Source organism: Pogona vitticeps, chromosome 3 (genome assembly GCF_051106095.1).
Source record: "Pogona vitticeps strain Pit_001003342236 chromosome 3, PviZW2.1, whole genome shotgun sequence".
Taxonomy (NCBI): Eukaryota; Metazoa; Chordata; class Lepidosauria; order Squamata; family Agamidae; genus Pogona; species Pogona vitticeps.
The window spans coordinates 3,960,989-3,980,791 of NC_135785.1; the positions used below are offsets into that span (position 1 = coordinate 3,960,989).

At 47.1% G+C, this 19,803-nt stretch overlaps 1 protein-coding gene across 5 annotated transcripts in view; it reads right to left on the reverse strand.

Annotated features, from left to right (window-relative positions):
• Positions 1 to 19,803, reverse strand: part of LOC140706095 (mannan-binding lectin serine protease 1-like) — a 99,874-nt gene that overhangs the window by 41,939 nt on the left and 38,132 nt on the right. For 4 of the 5 annotated variants that reach the window (XR_013543231.1, XM_078389722.1, XM_078389721.1 and 1 more), the window contains exons 3-8: positions 18,195 to 18,372; positions 16,671 to 16,802; positions 14,624 to 14,820; positions 13,883 to 14,030; positions 13,195 to 13,313; positions 11,027 to 11,105 (exon numbers count right to left, since the gene is read on the reverse strand). Coding sequence is in view for 4 of the 5 variants with exons in the window: in XM_078389722.1 (XP_078245848.1) it covers positions 11,027 to 11,105; positions 13,195 to 13,313; positions 13,883 to 14,030; positions 14,624 to 14,820; positions 16,671 to 16,802; positions 18,195 to 18,372 (853 nt within the window). In the remaining variant the exon portion in view is untranslated. Of the gene's footprint in view, positions 1 to 8,403; positions 8,875 to 11,026; positions 11,106 to 13,194; positions 13,314 to 13,882; positions 14,031 to 14,623; positions 14,821 to 16,670; positions 16,803 to 18,194; positions 18,373 to 19,803 lie in introns of those variants that run through there. The other variant, XM_078389724.1, reaches the window with a different exon arrangement.

Below are 19,803 nucleotides of genomic sequence, written 5' to 3' on the forward strand. Positions count from 1 at the left end.
GGGGTGAACAAAACACAGCAAAGAATCACACAGAATTTCTACTGGCCTGACATAGGGAAGCAGATCAGGGAGTTCTGTAAGCAATGTGATGTGTGTCAAAGGCAGGGGAATAACCGCGACAGGACCAAAGCAAAGTTGTGCCCTTTGCCTGTGATTGACACTCCGTTCAAATGCATAGGGGAGGAAGTGCTTTGGCTTAGGCCCTGCAGAGAGAATAAACTGCAGCTCAAATGGGCAGGACCATATAGGGTCATTTCCAAGATGTCAGACCTGAACTACCTAATAGAGCAGGAGGAGAACCAAGCAAGGAGGGTGGTTCATGTGAATGCCCTAAAACCCTACTACAGAGGGGAACAGAGGGTTTTATTCGCGATAAAAGCAGCTGAGAGTGAGGAAGCTGAATTACCCTTCTGGGAGGGTAGAGGGGAAGTAAAATACAACCCAGAGGAGGTAAAGATCAGTCCTGCACTCACCCAAGACCAGCAGCAAGAACTAAAAATGCTGCTTAGAAAATATCAACAGGTGTTTTCCAACAAGCCGGGGATAGTGAAGGGAGTGATGCATCGGATCCACACAGGGGATGCACCCCCGCAGGCAGTATCCCCATACCGAGTAACGGGACCCTATAGGGACAAGGTGCGGAAGGAGTTGGACGAAATGCTGAGGGAGAACATAATCGTCCCCTCTTCTAGTCCTTGGTCCTCTCCAATAGTCCTTGTGGACAAGCCTGATGGGAGCATTAGGTTTTGTGTTGATTACAGGAAATTAAACCGTGTAACCACTCCTGATGCCTACCCAATGCCCAGGCTAGACAACCTGATTGAAACCATAGGGGGTTGTCGGTTCATCTCATCATTGGACCTGGTAAAGGGATATTGGCAATTAAGAATTGATCCCAGGGATCAAGAAAAAACTGCCTTTTGCAGCCCTTTTGGTCTCTATGAGTTTCGAGTCCTGAGCTTTGGTCTCAGAAATGCACCAGCCACCTTCCAAAGGCTGATGGACCAGACCTTGGCAGGGCTCAGTGACTTTACAGTGGCCTACATTGACGACATAGGGATCTTCAGTAATACCTGGGAAGATCACCTGATACACCTGGAGTTAGTGCTGCAGAGGTTAAGTGCAGCAGGGCTAACAGTAAAGGCCAGCAAGTGTCAGCTGGGTAGCCCAGAAATAAAATACTTGGGTCACATGGTAGGGGGAGGAATGATAAAACCCCTGGAGGCCAAAATAGAAGCAGTTCGTGATTGGCCTAGACCCAACACCAAGAAAAAGGTCAAATCATTTCTTGGGTTGGTGGGCTACTACAGAAAGTTCATCCCGAGGTTTAGCGAGATTGCGGCTCCGCTGACCGATCTGACGAGGAAGAAGGCTGATGACCGCATCCCGTGGACCAGCGACTGTGAGGCGGCGTTCCAGAGGTTGAAGGAGGCGCTAATCAACTATCCAGTCCTGCGTGCTCCAGACTTCGACCGGGAGTTCATCATCTACACCGATGCGTCTAACAGCGGGGTAGGAGCAGTTCTGTGCCAGGAGGATGAGAATGGTGACCAGCATCCAGTGTCCTACCTGAGTAGGAAACTTCAAAAAGGTGAGAGACATTTGGCAACCGTGGAGAAGGAGTGTTTGGCCATAGTCTACGCGATCCAGAAGGCCAAGCCTTACATCTGGGGAAGACATTTTGTTCTGTGTACTGACCATTCACCATTGCAATGGTTAAAGACAATGAAAACCCACAATAGCAAACTTATGAGGTGGGCTTTGAACTTACAGGACTATGACTTTGAAGTGAAGGTGGTCAGAGGGTCAGTGAACTGTGTTGCTGACGCCTTATCAAGAAGACCTGAAGACTGAAGACGGCGAAAGAACATGGACTATATGTATATAATGAAAACAAAAAGTTAAAATGTACCTGGTTTTAAATTGGTTTGTATTAATAAAGGTAAATTGATGTAATGTATATGGTAAATGTTTAAATGCCTATTTGAAATGTTTAACTTAGAATGTAAGTAAGTATAATATGGTAGGTATAATTGGTGTTGTGTGTTTTATACAGGTTGTTTTTTTTGGGAAAAAGCACCTTAGCTTTCCCCCTACAAAACAACTTATAAAGAGGGGAGGTGTTACATAACAGCACTGATGTTACCTGTCTGTCATGGGTTTGGAGGGAAAGTTCCATCCTATGGGGAGTGGAAGGCGGGACATCAGGAGGAGGGGCTGTACTGTATAAATATGTGATGCCTGTGTGGTGAAGAGAGATGCTGAGACAGACTGTGAGACACTGGGTTGGGACGAAGCAGCAGCTGGGGAAGAAGAAGCTGTTGTGGGAGTCTGGGTGTCTGACAGGGTACTACTGTGTGTCAGAGTACCAGCCTGAAAGGTTCAGGGGTCTGTGGGTTAGCCAGAACTGATGGGTTCAGGGTCTGTGCTTTAAGTTAAAGGTTCTAGGTGAACCAAACTGTATGCTTGTGTGTGTGAGAATAAGCCACGTTACTTTATTTTATTCACCTGATTGTTTTATTTACCCTGTTTGTATTTAAAATAAACCTTATTCTTTTGTTGTTTAAAAATCCATCCCTGGTCTGTGTGACTTATTATAGGGAATGGTTGGTGGCAGCTTAGTAACTGTGTGATAGATCCCAGTAGGTCTGGGTTTGTCACACCAATGACCTTGAGAGCACTCCAACGCTGGAGGCATTGAAGGGAAAATGGAACAACCCGCTGTCAGATTAGCTTTGATTGGGATTCTTGCACAGAGCAGGGGGTTGGGCTTGATGGCCTCAAAGGACCCCCTTCAAACTCAGTTATTCTGTGATTCTATGAAATTCCTTCAGATTTAATGGACCCACTCCAGCGGTGACTTTCTACTGGATTTCAGCCTGTACAGAGCCCAGAAACGTCAGCTTCTTTAAACCAACCGTTGCAGAGTATTTAGCCTTGGTCCAAAAAGTAACATTATAAGCACGGGTCTTAATGGCTGGCTGGGGGGGGGGATATTCTGGAATAGCCATTCAAAAGAAGAGTAATGCTTCCATGGACTAGTTCATAAACACCCAGTGGTGTCCCTGTTACATACAGCACTGATGTTACCTGTCTGTCATGGGTTGGAGGGAAAGTTCCATCCTATGGGGAGTGGAAGGCGGGACATCAGGAGGAGGGGCTGTACTGTATATATATATGTGAAGCCTGTGTGGAGAAGTTTAGAGAGAGCTGAAGGAGAGCTGAGAGAAGAAGCTGGAGTGGAAGTCTGTGTGTCAGACAGGGTACTACTGTGTGTCAGTCAGGGTACTACTGTGTGATAGGTTCAGGTGTCTGTATGGTTAGCCAGAACTGATAGGTTCAGGGTCTGTGCTTTATTTAAAGGTGTTCTGTGTGAACCAAACTGGTGTATGTATGATTGAGACTAAGCCACGTTACTGTATCTTATTCACTTGATCATTTTATTTTCCCTGTGTGTTATTTAAATAAACCTTGTTCTTGTATTTGTTAAAAATCCATTCCTGGTCTGTGTGACTCCTTATAGGGAATGGTTGGTGGCAGCTTAGTGAAACTGTGGCATACCCTGGTAGGTCTGGGGTTGTTACATTGATTGGTGTCCAGCGTGTGGGATACGACTGGTCCAGTTGTCCAGTGGTCCAGCAAAGCCTTGGCAAGTGTGCCCAGAGCAAGGGGGGTCTAGTCAGGGACAATCTGAGAGCGCGTAGGTAATCTTCTAGGCTTACCTCACGGGGAGGTACGCTAGTGGAAGAACGTGTGACCTCAGATTGGTGGGACTAGATTAGGGAGCTCTGAGGCAACTTGTTTTGGCGGGAAAAAAGCTGAGGCAAAGCTGAGTGAAGTAGCAGTGATCTAGCCTGTCTGCTGAGAGGCCTAGCAGAGGGGGGTGGACTCTGGCTGGCAACAGTTGCAAGTTAGTGCTGAAGAACAGCAGCAATCTATAGAAGGCTGGTTCTGAGGCAAAGGGAAAAAGTGGTCGCTTTATTTTGAGGCTTGACTTTTGAAAGCAGCCTGTTCTGGGGGGGGATTATGCCCTTGACTCGAAGCCAAATGGCAGAAATGGGTGAAGCAAGGGAACCCCAGGTGGACCAAGGTTCTGAGGATGAATTTGGCTCAGTGCAGGATGAGAGCACGGGAGAACAGAACCCAGAACTCAGGAAAATGCTCATAGCCCAACAGCATGAACTGAGGATGAGGCAATTTGAAATGGAGGAAAGGGAAAGAGAGAAACAAAGACAATATGAATTGGAATTGGAGAGAGAGAAAATTGCTCTGGAAAAAGAGAAAATGGCGTTTGAGTTAAGAAGATTGGAACTGATGAATCAGAACAATAATAACAATAGGGATTCTGAGGGAGGCCAATTGTCTAAAACTGACCTGAAGAAATTCCCTGTATACCACAAGGGAGATTGCCCTGAGGTGTTCTTTTCCCTCGTGGAAAGAGCGTTTGTGGACTTCTCAGTAAGGGAAACTGAGAAGATGACCATCATGCGATCTTTAATCAGTGGCAGCCTGGCAGAAGTATATGCAGAGATGCCAGAGGAATTGCTGAGAGATTTCGCAGAGTTTAAAAAGCTGGTGTTTGCCAGACATGGGATAAATGCGGAACAGCTGAGGCAGAGATTCAGGTCACTCACCAAGAAACCAGAGCAGACTTTTACTCAAGTGGGGGCCCAACTGGTGAGGCTGCTAGAGAAATGGCTGTCGCAGGAGGGGACAGAGACATACCAGCAGCTCAAAGACCTGATAGCGCTGGAACAGTTTTATTCAGTCCTGCATGGGGAACTGAAGTTCCAGTTGAGGGAAAGGAAACCGAAATCTGTGGCCGAAGCGGCCGAAATCGCAGATTTTATTTCCCAAATAAGGAGGCCCTTAGGTGAGGGGAAATCTGTAGGTAAACCCAAAGAAACCTACAGCAAGTACTCTCAGGGACCAGGAAAAAACCAGCAAGTGGGAGGGGCCCATGGTGAAGGGAAGCCCTCAGACACGAAACCAAGACCTCAGATTTTGGAGGGAAAACCAAAACAAGATGAGAAAGACTCAAAATACAGCAGAAAATGTTATTTCTGTCAAGGAAAGGGCCATCTAATCTCAGAGTGTGAGAAATTAAAGCAGCTAAAAGGAAATGTGCCTCATGATTTGAGTGGAACCAAGCCAAAAGCTGTGTTCTGTGTCCAGAAAGAGCAAAGCTCCTTGTCACTGAGGGAGCCTGTTGCCATGGCTACTCAATCTGGAACAGTTACATCTGCTGATCAGGCTGAGGAAAATGGTCCTCTTGTGGAGGTCAAGCGCTGCTTACTAGTGAGAACAGATTCGCAGTTGTTTGAGACCGCAGGGGTGGACGTAGGAATACTTGACCATCAGTATAGGGGGCTAAGGGATACTTGTTCCCAGGTGACCCTGTGCCATCCAGATATTATTCCTAGGGAGTATGTAATCCCAAATGAGAGCATAAAGGTGGCAGGGATTGAGGGACAGGTGATCTCGCTGCCAGTAGCGAGGTACCTGTGAACTTTCAAGGCTGGAGGGGAGTTTGGCGGCTAGCGATTTCATCGACTCTGCCAGCAGCCGTGCTCGTGGGAAATGACCTGGCTGAACATGTGAAACGGGTGTTAGTGATTACACGCTCACAAGCTACCACGGGGACAGTTCAGGGGGGTACTGATGAGCCCGAGACGGAAGCAGAGGGGAGTTCCGAAGCTGTGGTTGAAACTTTAACCACAGACAGCCGATTTGGCCAAGAGCAAAACACTCTCCAAAAGTGTTTTGAACAGGTGACAGACGCCCAGCTAACACCTGAAACCCCAGTGAGATTTTGTGAGAAAAAGGGAATTTTATATAGAGAGACCCTGAGGAATATCTCAAAAGGGGGAGATGGGATCAGAAGTCAGCTGGTGGTACCTGAAAAGTATCGCCCCATGATCTTAAAAAGGGGGCACTCTGACATGTTTGCTGCGCACTTAGGGGTGAACAAAACACAACAGAGAATTACACAGAATTTTTACTGGCCTGAAATAGGGAAGCAGATCAAGGAGTTCTGTAAACAATGTGATGTGTGTCAGAGGCAGGGGAATAACCGTGACAGGACCAAAGCAAAGTTGTGCCCTTTGCCTGTGATTGACACTCCGTTCAAATGCATAGGGGTGGATATTGTGGGACCTTTGCCCAAGGCCACAAAGAGGGGGAACAGGTTCATTCTCACCATTGTGGACCATGCCACGAGGTACCCTGAAGCCATTCCCTTGTCTAACATTGAAACTAACACAGTGGCAGATGCCTTGGTGGGGTATATGTCCAGGATGGGATTTGCCTCAGAAATAATCACAGATTTGGGCACATCGTTTACATCGAAGCTCATGAAACGGTTATGGCAAATCTGTGGAATTAAACACAAGGAAACCACTGCCTATCACCCTGAAAGTAATGGGTTAACGGAGAAGTTCAATGGGACTCTAATGCGCATGATTAGGGCTTACTTGGCGGAGAATCCAAACAATTGGGACCAGAAGCTGCAATCCCTTTTGTTTGCTTATCGATCAGTGCCACAAGCCAGTACCGGGTTCAGTCCGTTTGAACTTTTATTTGGGAGAAGGGTGAAAGGGCCACTCGATTTGATCAAACAAAATTGGGAGCAGATCACCCAGGATGACCCACAAGATGTTGTGACATATATAGACACCTTGATGAATGACCTAAAGAGAAACCTAGAGCTAGCAGCAGAAAACCTGCAAGCTCAGAAGGTCAGACAGAAAACCTGGTATGACCACGAAGGCAGGGAGAGGCACTTTAACCCAGGGGAGGGAGTGCTTTGGCCTAGGCCCTGCAAAGAGAACAAACTGCAGCTGGGTAGCCCAGAAATAAAATATTTGGGTCACATAGTAGGGGGAGGAGTGATCAAACCCCTAGAGGCCAAGATAGAAGCAGTTCGTGATTGGCCTAGACCCAACACCAAGAAAAAAGTCAAATCATTTCTTGGGTTGGTGGGCTACTACAGAAAGTTCATCCCGAGGTTTAGCGAGATTGCGGCTCCGCTGACCGATCTGACGAGGAAGAAGACTGATGACCGCATCCCGTGGACCAGCGACTGTGAGGAGGCGTTCCAGAGGTTGAAGGAGGCCCTCATCAACTATCCAGTGCTGCGTGCTCCAGACTTCGACCGGGAGTTCATCATCTACACCGATGCGTCTAACAGCGGGGTAGGAGCAGTTCTTTGCCAGGAGGATGAGAATGGTGACCAGCATCCAGTGTCCTACCTGAGTAGGAAACTCCAGAAAGGTGAGAGACATTTGGCAACCGTGGAAAAGGAGTGCCTGGCCATAGTCTACGCGATCCAGAAGGCCAAGCCTTACATCTGGGGAAGACATTTTATTCTGTGCACTGACCATTCACCACTGCAATGGTTAAAGACAATGAAAACCCACAATAGTAAACTTATGAGGTGGGCTTTAAACCTGCAAGACTATGACTTTGAAGTGAAGGTGGTCAGAGGGTCAGTGAACTGTGTTGCTGACGCCTTGTCAAGAAGACCCGAAGAATGAAGACGGCGGAAGGAACATGGACTATGTATATATTTTGGTGACCAAAGGTTAAATGTACTTGTTTATTACACATGTTTGGTTTGTATGAATAAAGGTAACTTGATGTATTGTAGATGGTAAATGTTTAAATGCTTAATTGATATGTTTATCCTAGCGTAAGTATGGTATTGTATGTTATTGTATAACTGTTTTGTATGTTTTGGATCCAGGTTGTTTTTTGGTGAAAAGCACTTTAGCTTTCCCCCTACAAAACAACTTATAAAGAGGGGAGGTGTTACATACAGCACTGATGTTACCTGTCTGTCATGGGTTGGAGGGAAAGTTCCATCCTATGGGGAGTGGAAGGCGGGACATCAGGAGGAGGGGCTGTACTGTATATATATATGTGAAGCCTGTGTGGAGAAGTTTAGAGAGAGCTGAAGGAGAGCTGAGAGAAGAAGCTGGAGTGGAAGTCTGTGTGTCAGACAGGGTACTACTGTGTGTCAGTCAGTACCAACCTGATAGGTTCAGGTGTCTGTATGGGAAGCCAGAACTGATAGGTTCAGGGTCTGTGCTTTATTTAAAGGTGTTCTGTGTGAACCAAACTGGTGTATGTATGATTGAGACTAAGCCACGTTACTGTATCTTATTCACTTGATCATTTTATTTTCCCTGTGTGTTATTTAAATAAACCTTGTTCTTGTATTTGTTAAAAATCCATTCCTGGTCTGTGTGACTCCTTATAGGGAATGGTTGGTGGCAGCTTAGTGAAACTGTGGCATACCCTGGTAGGTCTGGGGTTGTTACAGTCCCCCAGAGAGGAAATGCAGGCAGGGGTTCATAGGGAGCAGAAGGGACCACCACCAAGAAAAGGAACTGAGCCGAGCCATTCCTTGCAAAACCAGCTTTCATTCCAGCGGATATAGCAGCGGAGTGGATGAAAAGAGAGGAATCCGGCGGGCGCAGTTGTTATCCGAAGAGAAGCCCAAAGTTCCCACCACCATCACTGGATTCGGTTCCTACGAGCAGCCTCGTGTTCCATGTCATGCAAAGGCCGCTACTTTCTGCTTTTCTTGCTCGCCGCGGCCAGAGTTAAGAGCACGCCTCGGCAGAAGGAGGTGAAACGATGGAAACAGAACAGAGACATCACTGGTGCCCCCTGACGGACCCCAGGAAAGGCGATGGCAGAGAGGCAGCTCCCAGCGCTGTCCGAAGCCTCCCCCACCAGATCAGGCTAAGAAGCTGCTAGGCGAGATCCCGTCTTAGAGGCGCAGTGCGCCTGGCACGTTGGGTCAGGCTTCCACTGGGTTCGAGTCCTCCACTACCACTGTCCTGTTGTCTGTTGTTTCAGCCGCAGCGACTGTTCCGAAGACAGAAGGGAAGCAGGCAGGCAAGCAGGCAAGCAGGCGAGTGGGGTGGGGGAAACCAGGGACAGAGAATGGAGGAATTAGTAATCAGGCAAGCGCATGCAGGAGGCGGTCAGTAACATAGGAAGCCATTAATAAGGGTGCACAGCCTCAGTTCACCAGAGGGCAGACACGGAGGTAGGGGTGGGGTTTTGCTACCGTTTTTTGCATGGAAGAACCTGGGAAAAATGCTTCTCACCTGTGCTGTTAGGACTGACCTCCTGACCACTCCTGGTTTGTATCTTTGGGAGGGCAAGGGTAAGATCTCACTGTGTGGAAATTATTCTGCATAAGCCGCCAGTGCAGGCTCTTGGTGCATCTGAATTCATGCTTCCACCTGTGTAGGTTCCCCCGTTGTGTCTTTTGACATGGATAGAAACTTACGTTCCATCCAGAGCCACCCATCTCTTAAAGTCTGTTTGCTTCCTTAAACGGGAGTGGAAGGGGGGGGAAAAAAGATTCCTGCAGAGGTTGGACTCCGACTGAATCAGGCGTGGACTTGCTTCAGGGTTGGCACAAGGTCTGAGTAAGTTGCCAAGAACAGGGAGGTGGAAAAGGTCCCAGGGAGGTATCTGAGCCGGTGGGGTGTGGTGATTAGAAGTACTGGGGAGATTGGAGGTCATTCTTCACTGAGGCGGGGGGCCCATGAGGTGACCTTGAGCCGGGCACCGTCTTAGACTCGTCTACCTTATGGGATGGTCGTGACTATTAAAATGGGGAGGAGGGACACTTGCATCGCCTTGAGCTCTCTGGAGGAAGAAAAGCAAAAGCGGGCTGCTCATATACTGCCCAATAGCGCTTAAAGCGTTCTCTGGGTGGTTTATAGTTTAATTATGCAGGCCGCACGTTGCTCCCCCCAATGAGCAGGGTACCCATTTCACCGATCCCGGAAGGATGGAAAGCTGAGTCCACCTTGAGATTGAGTCTACCTGGGATTGAACCCAGGTTGCGAGCAGAGTTGTGGCAATGGGGAAGAAGGAAGCCGGTAGTTTTGTATACAAACCAAAGCTCCACCACATTCCCTAACCTGGCAATGCCGTGTAATACCCCTCCACCTCAGGTCACAGCCTTTTCCTTTGCCTTTTCAGAGTTTTTCCTCTTCCCAATCCACTAATATACAAATACATATATGTAGAAGCATGGGAACAAATTAATTTCGGCCGCCTGCAAATCAGCTCAGGGTGAATTGGTCCTAATTTCTTTGGCAATGTTTGGATGTGAACCAGACCAGATAATATTCACACATCCCTTCTTTTTTCTTTCTTTCTGTTTTATTATGCCTGTCGTTTACTGATGCTGCAGCCCAGCTTCTCAATCCTGACCCCTTCTGAAAGCCTGAAGTTCCTACTTGTGCCTTTTACCCGAGCGGACAATGTACAGTGGAAACTATTGGATGAAATGTCTGGGTTTTCTATCCCTCTTTGGGTAGATGGTGGCAGAACACATCTGATTCTGAAAGGTTTCCCAGGGAGACCTTTGAGCAACACACGGACAGGCTATTGGGAACAGACTGATGATGACAGTATCTTGTATTATAGAGGATCAGCCTTCAAAAAGGGCTTCACTATCTTTATGATTGCTCATTGTTTCCTTAGAGGTCCAGCTACAGTCTAGCCGGAAGAAGATGGTCTGCTTTGTATGATGAAGTTGTGGTTTTATGTTGCTGCTGGCTGTTTGATCAGCTTTGTTTGCACTGGCTTTTGACATTGTTTAAACTTAAGGAGTCCACTCTTCCTTTGGGAATATAATTTATGGTTGGGGCCTTGTCTATAAAACCGCTTTATACCTTCGTTAACTGACTGGTATACCTGTTTTAATCCTTACTCTTCATCCTGTTGTGTTTAATTTCTTCAGTTTGGCTGGTATTTGTATTTTATTCAACACGGCATTACTTGATAAGAGTCTGTTGTATTGCTCTGTCAATGTAATGGTTACTAATCATTATTTCTATTGTTGTGCATTGCGACCCTTGTCATCTGATCTGCTGGGATCAGGTTTGAGTGCAATTGATGGAAAAGCAGGATGCAAATAAATAGATGGATAAATAAATAAATAAATAAGCAGATGAAAGGATCTGTTCAGAAAGGGTGGGGAAATGGACCTTACTTGTGCAGGGTGGAACCTCGTTGCTCCACCTCCCGTCCTTCATACACTCGATCTGGAACGTTTCACTCTCCACACCGTCCTGTAAGGAAGGAAGGAAAGGTAGACATGTAGCAGGGGAGTGTCCCACTGGCAAGCCATGGCCAGTTTCCACCCTAGAGCCAAAATTGGCCATTTGGGCACCTAGGGCGTTGTTGCACTCTTAGTTAGGCTTGACTCATGAAACATAGAGTATATGGGGAGAGGACAGAGGAATATGGGACTGAGCACTTGATAGTCATTTTGGTTCCAACTGGAGCCCATTGGTTTCGTCATTTCGTCTGCCTTGAGAGGAGCCACTGGCGGTGAGGCTATTGCTTCTCCAAGTGCCTCACCCAGATAACGACTCTGAACTACCTTGTGAAGGTATCTGTACAGACTGGGCCCTAAGAATGCACAGGAACCTCTAGCCTGCTTGCCATCTTTAGGAAATATTCCCATTTTCTCGTCCTACCTTGCCCTTCCCTCTGCTCTCAAGCATCCGGCTTGGAAGGCCAGTTTAGGCAACATTGGCTAGCCTTAAACCAGCGGTTCCCAAATTTTGTACCCGGCGCCCCAGGCTGCTGCCAAATCCAGCCAGGGGCGCCGTGGAATCCTTGGAAGTACTAAGGCTGGGCTCTCCTCTCCCATCTTCCCCCCAAAGTATAGTATTGGTGGAGCCGTGGCCAGGGGTCAATAAGTCAAGGGAGCCATGAGTCAAAAACGAGAACCGTTGGCCCTAGACCAGGGCGTTAGTTGAGATAAAGGATCCTCCAGCAAGCGTCCCTCACTTAGCACCTTGCAAACGAGGGCTGTGCAAGACTCTCCTTAAAACCAAACTGAATCCCCGTAGCCCCTGCAGCAGTGTGTGTGTCACCTCATTCAGTTTGTGTGTCAAATGCAAACTGATTCGTACATTTGGTTTGCTTTGCCCTGGAACCGAACCTGGACATTCCGCTTCCGTCTGTTATCTCATACAAGTCGGGCAAAACCGGGCAGATTGGCACTGGAAATGTGTGATTTGTCTGCACATGGCACGTAGCCCAATGGCAAATTACTTTGATGTATTCGTGATTAGTTTGTCTTTCTTGTGTGTGGCTGGTCATCATTTGGAAGTCTAATTGCTGAATCCTGGAAACATGGAGTTGGAAAGGGGCCTCTAAGGCCACTGAGTCCAAAACCCTGCTCAAGGCAGGGATCCAAATCAATGCAGATCTGATAGAGGGTTGCCCGAGGTCATAGGTACTGTTTTTGTACTGCTCTAACAGTTAGGAAATTTTTCCTGATCTTCAGCTGAAATCTGGCTTCCTGTTAACCCGAGCCCATTGTTGCGTGTCCTGCACTCTGGGGTGATCGAGAACAGATCCTGCCTCTTCTCTGTATGGTTACCTTTCAAATATTTGAAAAGGACTTTCCTATCTCCCCTCTGTCTTCTTTTCTCAAGGCTAAACAGGCCCAATTCTTTCCCTCTTTCCTCCTAAGGGCTTGGTTTCCAGCCCCCTGATCCTTCTTATTGCCCTCCTCTGAACTTGCTCCAGTTTCTTGGCATCCTTCTTGAAGTGTGGTGTCCAGAACTGAACACAATACCCTAGATCGGTGGTCCCCAACCTTGAGCCTCCCGATGTTCTTGGACTACAACTCCCAGAAGCCTTCACCACCACCTTTACTGGCCGGGATTTCTGGGAGTTGAAGTCCAAGAACGTCTGGAGGCCCAAGGCTGGGGACCACTGCCCTAGATGAAGCTTAACCAGTGCTGAATAAAGGGAAACTAGCACCCAACGGGAGTTGGAGACTGTACTTCCCCATAGACTGAAGCCTGGCAGGAAATGCCTGCTTGGAGGGAAGGTGCTGTAATAGCAGGAAACATGCTTTTTGATTCATGTGGGATTGGACTGAGTTAAGAGCTACTTTCTATTTTTTTTAAAAAAACAGATGTCTTTCCTTTACAACCTTCTAAGTTGGGAACCGCTGCACCTATTGATCTTTCCCACGCTTGCCCCTAAGTCCACACCTTGATGCACATGCAGGGTGGACACAGTGCGAATTCTAAACATTTGGAACGGGGTGGGGGAAAGAAAGCAAAGAGCTGGATTTCCCTGACCCTGAGGTGGAATCCTCCTCTCTCAGAAGCTCCATCTTGGGGATCCTGTTACCTTGACGATCTTGAATCCGGGGTTGCAACTGATGACCACCTGGTCTTTGAAGGTGTACGTTGCCTGGGAGGGCTCGGCTCTTCCATTAATTGGGGGCTCCACAGGTGGGCACGAGTCCCCTAGTTTTGTGAATATGGATGAAGAGAAGGAAAAAGAGGGAGAAAAAGCAACCGGCGGTTGATTAAATGCAAAGCATAAGAGAAATAGCTCTGGTTCCCTCTAAGAACCGTGTCAGCCCTGTCCACTTATTCTTGCCACTGGTTCCTCTCCCTCTAGCAGAGCTTGGAAAGGCTGCCTTTTGGACTACGATTCCCAGAATGCCCCAGCTAGTACAGTTGTGCTTGAAGGCATCTGGGGAAGAAGAACGTGGCCAGCCTTTGCTTTCTTCATGCCTTTTCCGCACATGGAAACATCTTGGTATAGACCTTCTCTTTGACCACGCCCAGCTCAGGTGGAAAATTAGATATAACACTGAGGCAGGGGGAGAGAATGGCCGAACCCAGTTTAGCTGGATTTTGCATTATCTGGTTTGCTTTTAATTTACTTTGCAGTATTTTAATCGGTTCATCTGGTTTGTGGCTGTCTCTCTGTATATGTTCGTGTGCATGCGCGCACCATAAATCCTGTACAAAATTAAGGGTCATGACTTTTGTGCAATCGAGTTACCGAGATGCAAAGGTATGGTTACCGATGGCTGTGTATATCAGCTTCCAGCCTCCATTTTCTCCGGAATTATCACTGTGGAACAGGATCTGAACGCTATTGCTCCGGGTTTCGATACGTCCTGGAGATCTTTCCCCACAAAAGGGCCCAAACTCCTTCACTCCAGCTTTGATCTGTCAGGAGACACCATGAAAGCATGAGAGAAGTACAGAATCTTATGAAGAGCAGTACCACTGAGCCAAATTACGACTCTGAAAAAAAAGAAACTACAGTAGGACCCCTCTTATCCGTGGGATCAGTATCCACTGATTCTCTTATCCAGGGCTGGAAAATATTAAAAAACATTAAAAGAAATATATATATATTTTCTAAAGATGAAATTACCAGAAGCGGCCACTAGAGGGAGCTAGAGACCATGCTATGAATGGTATTTGCTATTAAAACAGTGTTTGCTATAATCCACATTTTTCAGCATCTGCAGGGTGTGTGGTCTTGGAACCAGTCCCCCACAGATACGGGGGTCCTACTGTATTCAATAACTTCTTTGGAAAGAGAGGGTTATGGGTTTTGTTATCAAACGACAACAACGACCACTTCCACAGGCTGTGATCAAATCCACGGACGTTGAAGCCAGCTAGCGATGGCTTTCTAAAGTTTGACTCAAGCTTCTTTCCATTGCCCTCCCTGTGTGCCTCGGGGAGCCAACTGGGGACCTTCCACCAAGCCCAGCTGAGCCCCATTTTCTGAACCTGCACTCAAAGCTCACCTTCACGTAATCATACGGGCAGGTCACCTCCGGATGGTCCTCAACGTCAAAGTTCTGTTCAAACTGCAAGGAGATGAAGAAACCTTCTTCCAGCTCAATGCGATACAAGCAGTCGGAGCTTTTGGGATAAGAGCCAGGGAAGTCCGGGCTGCTGATCACGCCGTTTCTCTGCGTGAAAAGGTTATCACTGCATTCCACTGCAAGGAATACAAAAGGAAATGGGGACACAGAATGGTTGGCCTCCGTTCTTGCTGAAGGGCTAGATATAGTGCATCATCGTCATCATCTCAGCACTGCAAATCTGGAAGGGACCCTTTGGATCATCCAGTCTAGCCCCGGTCGAGGAGGCCCAGTAGGGGAATCGAACTCCTAACCTCCGACTCCACAGCCAGAGACCTAACTCACTGAGCTATCCAGCAGTTCAGGTTCTAAAGAAAATCAAGCCTGTAGCAAACATGACTAAAACCGAGAGTATTGCACTTTGGGCACATCATGAGAATATAAGAGCTGCTGGAAAAGACCGTAATGCGAGAAAAACTTGAAGGCAGCAGGAAAAGAGGAAAACCAGTGACAGGGTGGACTAACTCAATAAAGGAATCCCCAGTCTTGAGTTTTGCAAGAGTTGAAAAGGACAGGAAAGGACAGGAAAGTTTGGAGGTCACTCATGCGTAAGGTCATCAGGGGTCGTAGGTGACTTGACAACACGGAGCAACAACAGAAGTAGCAAAGTGGTTCATTCAGACAACTTTGAAGTGCCAGTGGCCGCTGGGCCCAAAGCATCAGGACTGCAGGCAGAAGCATTTCTTATTAAGAAGGCATGGTGTTACTCCTTCAGTTAAGAGAAATGGAGAAAGATAGAAAGTTTCCACTGTTATCAAGAGTCATAGAACTACAGATCCCAGAATCTGCCAGGCAACACGGCCGGTCTCCAAACCAGCTGGGATGCCAGATAGCTCAGGGGTATAGATCTCCATGTGCAAAGCTAGAGGTTGGGAGTTCGAATCCCCCCCTCTGGGTCGCCTTGACGGGGTTGGGCTGGATGATCCAGAGGGTCCCTTCCAGCTCTGACATTCTAAGATGATTTTTTAAAATTTATTTATTTATTTATTTATTTATTTATTTATTTATTTATTTATTTATTTATTTATTTATTTATTTGTACCCCGCCTATCTGGTCAAAACGACCACTCCAGGCGGCTTCCAGACAAATAAAAATACAGACACAGATACATATAACAGAAAATAAAAATATGCAAGAATAAACAATTAAACAATAAACAGTCTGCAGTCCAGAGAAAGTAGATTTCCCCCCAAGCTCTGATTATACCTCTGGTCAAGACGGCTATTCTTGCTGGAAAGAAAGATGATTATACCATAGGGTTTACTTGGGATAAGAGAACTGTAGGTGGTTCCTTATGCCTGCACTGAAAAGTATGCATTCGGTCAACTGTCTAGTTACGGTATGATGCAAAGTTTCTGCAACAGAATCATCATCATCAACATCATCATCATCATCACCTTAGAACTGCAGAGCTGGAAGGGACCCTATGGGATCATCCAGTCCAGCCCCTGTGAGATAGGCCCAGTGGGGGAATCGAACTCCAAACCCCTGGCTTTCTAGCCAGAGACATAAACCTTTGAGTTATCCAGCCTATGATAGTTGCGGTTGCCTGTTTGTGTGGTCATTGGAAATGGAGCACCTGCGTAAGAGCTCCAGAAAAGTGAGAGTGAGGGAAGGGGAGAGGGGAAAGTTCTTCCATCTGGAGCCAAATAAGGAACAGGACACCTGGCACCTGTTTCCATAACCATCTGGTCCAGAAAAAGGCACCCCCGCCCTTCTGAGCTTCTCCCTGTCTCTATGAGCAGTGGCATCGCAAGAGCCCATTCCTGTGACCACAGGTTGGGCATGGAATGCCAAGAAATCGAACGAATCTGGTGTAGCAGCCCTTATCTCAAGAAGGTGCTGAACGATGATGGAACCCAAAGTCTTCTTCAAAGGTGCCAACCGACAGCCGGAGACTCTCCCAGCCCAAGACCCAAGCGGTACCTTTGCATGTCCTGTTGTCAGTGTGGAGGAGGTAGCCAAACCGGCAGGAGCAATAGTAACCCCCGATGTAGTTGTGACAGTGATGGTCGCAAGCCAGCTCCTCGTCGCTCTTCTCCAGGCACTCGTCAATATCTGTGGTGGGACAGGAAGGGGAATCATAGAAAGGTGAAGTTGGAAGGGGCCTTCACGGCCATCAGGTCCAACCTCCTGCTCAATGCAGGAATACCATCAAAGCAGATCTGCCAGTCCATAAGACGCACCTTTCCATAAGATGCACCAATTTTTTAGGAGAAGAAAACAGGAAAATATAATGTTTTCTTCGCTCCATAAGACGCACAGACTTTCCACCCCCCTGTTTTGTGGGAAAAAAGTGTGTCTTATGGTGCGAAAAATACAATAAGTTTCTCTTGAAGGCCTCCAGTGTTGGAGCACTCAACAGCTCCTGATGTCACTGGTTCCACTGTCATACTGCTCTAACAGTTAGGAAGTTTTTCCTGACATTCAAGCAAATATAGCGATAGCTAAGTGATATATCGCTAAAGTGGCATATACCTGCCAATGTTTTTGTCACGTCCAAATGTTTGTTGAGGCACCCGCTGGTCAGATACATCACTAGATAAATGAAGGACAAGATTAAAAAGGACTTGAAGTTGGTGAAATGCTAGGGGAAAAATTAACCGTATGCCACATCCTTGAGGATGATGGATACAATGGGAAAAACACTGGTTAAGTGATACATCAGTAAACTGTTGTGAAGAAAAACTATAAAACAAAAAGTAAGTGATTTGTCGCTAAGCATTTTAAAAAAAATTCTCCATTGTGATGAATGTCAGAAGCTTGGAGGTTTCCTCAAATAGAGGATCAATAGAAGAGACCAAGCTTCTTTTGGAGGCATCTATGCCACTTCTAAGAACTTCCCCTTGCAAAACAGAGTGGAACGCAAGTGGTGGACCTCTTCTGTGGTGGAAGCCCACAAAGAGACTTCTGCTGTATGACAGAACTTGAGAGGATGCCTGGTTGGTGCCTCATGTCTAGCCAGGACACCCTAACCCATAACCTCTGAAGAGATTTAAAGAACAAACAAACAGAAAGCAGAAAAGCAAAACAGAACTTGACCCTCCCCAAAGAATGATGGGAAGCAATTTCGCTATTTCCCCACTGCTTGTGCCATTTTAAATGGCATCTGGTTTTGAACACAGACCCTACAATCCTTAAAAGGCTGTGCCCCCTCCCGCAAATGGCAGAGATGAAACCAGGGAGTCTTTAAAGCAAGCAAGCAAGCAAGCAAGCAAGCAAGCAAGCAAGCAAGCAAGCAAGCAAGCAAGCAAGCAAGCAAGCAAGCAAGCAAGCAAGCAAGCAAGCAAGCAAGCAAGCAAGCAAGCAAGCTAACAAAAAGTTTTAAAATGTATTGAAGTTTTATATGGAGTACAGGGGGCCCCCTTCTGGAGGAGGGTCATAGCTCGGGCCCTGGAGGACCACATGGCCCATTATCGTCAAATGCATCATGGCCAACCGACTACTCACCCACTGCTGCATAATGGGCATCAAAGCCAGTGAAGCGTTCTTCGTTGGAGAAGTCCGACCGGAAGGTGACGCTCATGGTGGAACCGGGGGACACAATGGGCTGCTGCCCCGGGGTCTGCTCCGTGTCTGTCGTCTCTCTCCCGCAGAAGGAAGCCAAGACTTGGTCTTCTGACTCCACCTATTGAGAGCCCAACAAGAAATATGCCGTGTTTGCCCGAAAATTAGACAGGGTTATATTAATTTTTGCTCCAAAAAAACACATTAGAGCTTATTTTCAGGGGATGTTTTAATTTTTTTATGTACAACCTTCTACATTTATTCAAAGACAGTCGTGTCATCTTCTTTTGGTTGTTGCACAAGGGTGGAGGGCGGGGTTTCACTTAACATGGGGCTTATTTTCGGGGTAGGGCTTATATTATGAGCATCTTGAAAAATCATACTAGGGCTTATTTTCAGGTTAGGTCTTATTTTCGGGGAAACAGGGTAGATATGAGAGGCGCAGAGTGATCTGATGATTAAGGCACTGGGCTTGGTTGACCCAGGTTCACAAACCAACCGGGACAAACTGCTTGGTTGACCCTGGACAATTCACACATTCACAGCCTAACCTTCCACGACAAGGTGGTTGGAAAGTCATGGAAAATTAGACCTAAGATCCATCACAGTTTCTCATCCTTGGGCTAGAGAGGGACTCATAAGTTAAAGGAGTGAAAAATGAATAAAGCAGGAACAAAAATCAGCGATGTCCACCATCAGGGACATTCCCTAATGCTGTTCTTTGGTCATCTCTCGCCGTGGAATCAGTCTTACGAAATAGACACGGCCTTCCTGAACATGTTGTTTTGAACAGAGACAGCGAAATGAATGGTTTCACAATGAGCTGGTTAAGGGAACCCCGTTCTCTTTCTCCGTACAAACCAGAAGGGCGCCTGTATAAGCAGAACTTGGAAAAAAATCCTTTTCTCTTTGGGCGACGAGAGCCCAGAATCTACTAGCCACCCAGGACCCAAAAAAGAACATTTTCCAAGTTCTGGTCAGGAGTGGAAGAGAAACCCAGCTGAGCTTTGAACGGCGCCTGCAAAATCAATTCACGTCCTCCAGACCTGGTCCACTCGCATCAGATATGCCATCAGGAGGAGACACCATGCAATAAAAGTTATCCATTCCTGTCTGTTTAGGGCTGTTGCTGCAGGAATTTCCTCTAGTGTTGAACCCAACTCATGCCTATAATCTGAACATAGCTTGTGAGCACAAGGAATAAACGTTCTCTGTACTGGTTTGCAGGGCCTGGCGGAGGCAGGGGGAAAGAGGGATGCCTTCTATATTCGCCTGGCAGCGACACTGGTTCTTTCATATCCGTACAACTTCTGTTTGTCCAGTTTTGCCAGCCATTCCCAGATCAGGAAGGAGCAGGTCCAACGTCCGGCCAATAAATCACAGCCGGGCCCTGCAGTTTCCTGGAAGGAAATGATCTTTCCGGGGACAGTTAAACAGCTCCGAGGCCAGTCGCATGTGGTTGATCTGGAGCATAACTTTGCAAAAGAACAGGCCCGTTTTGAGCTGTGCCAAGTCTGCAGTTTTTCAAAGGGGCCCACCCCACCCTGCCCCT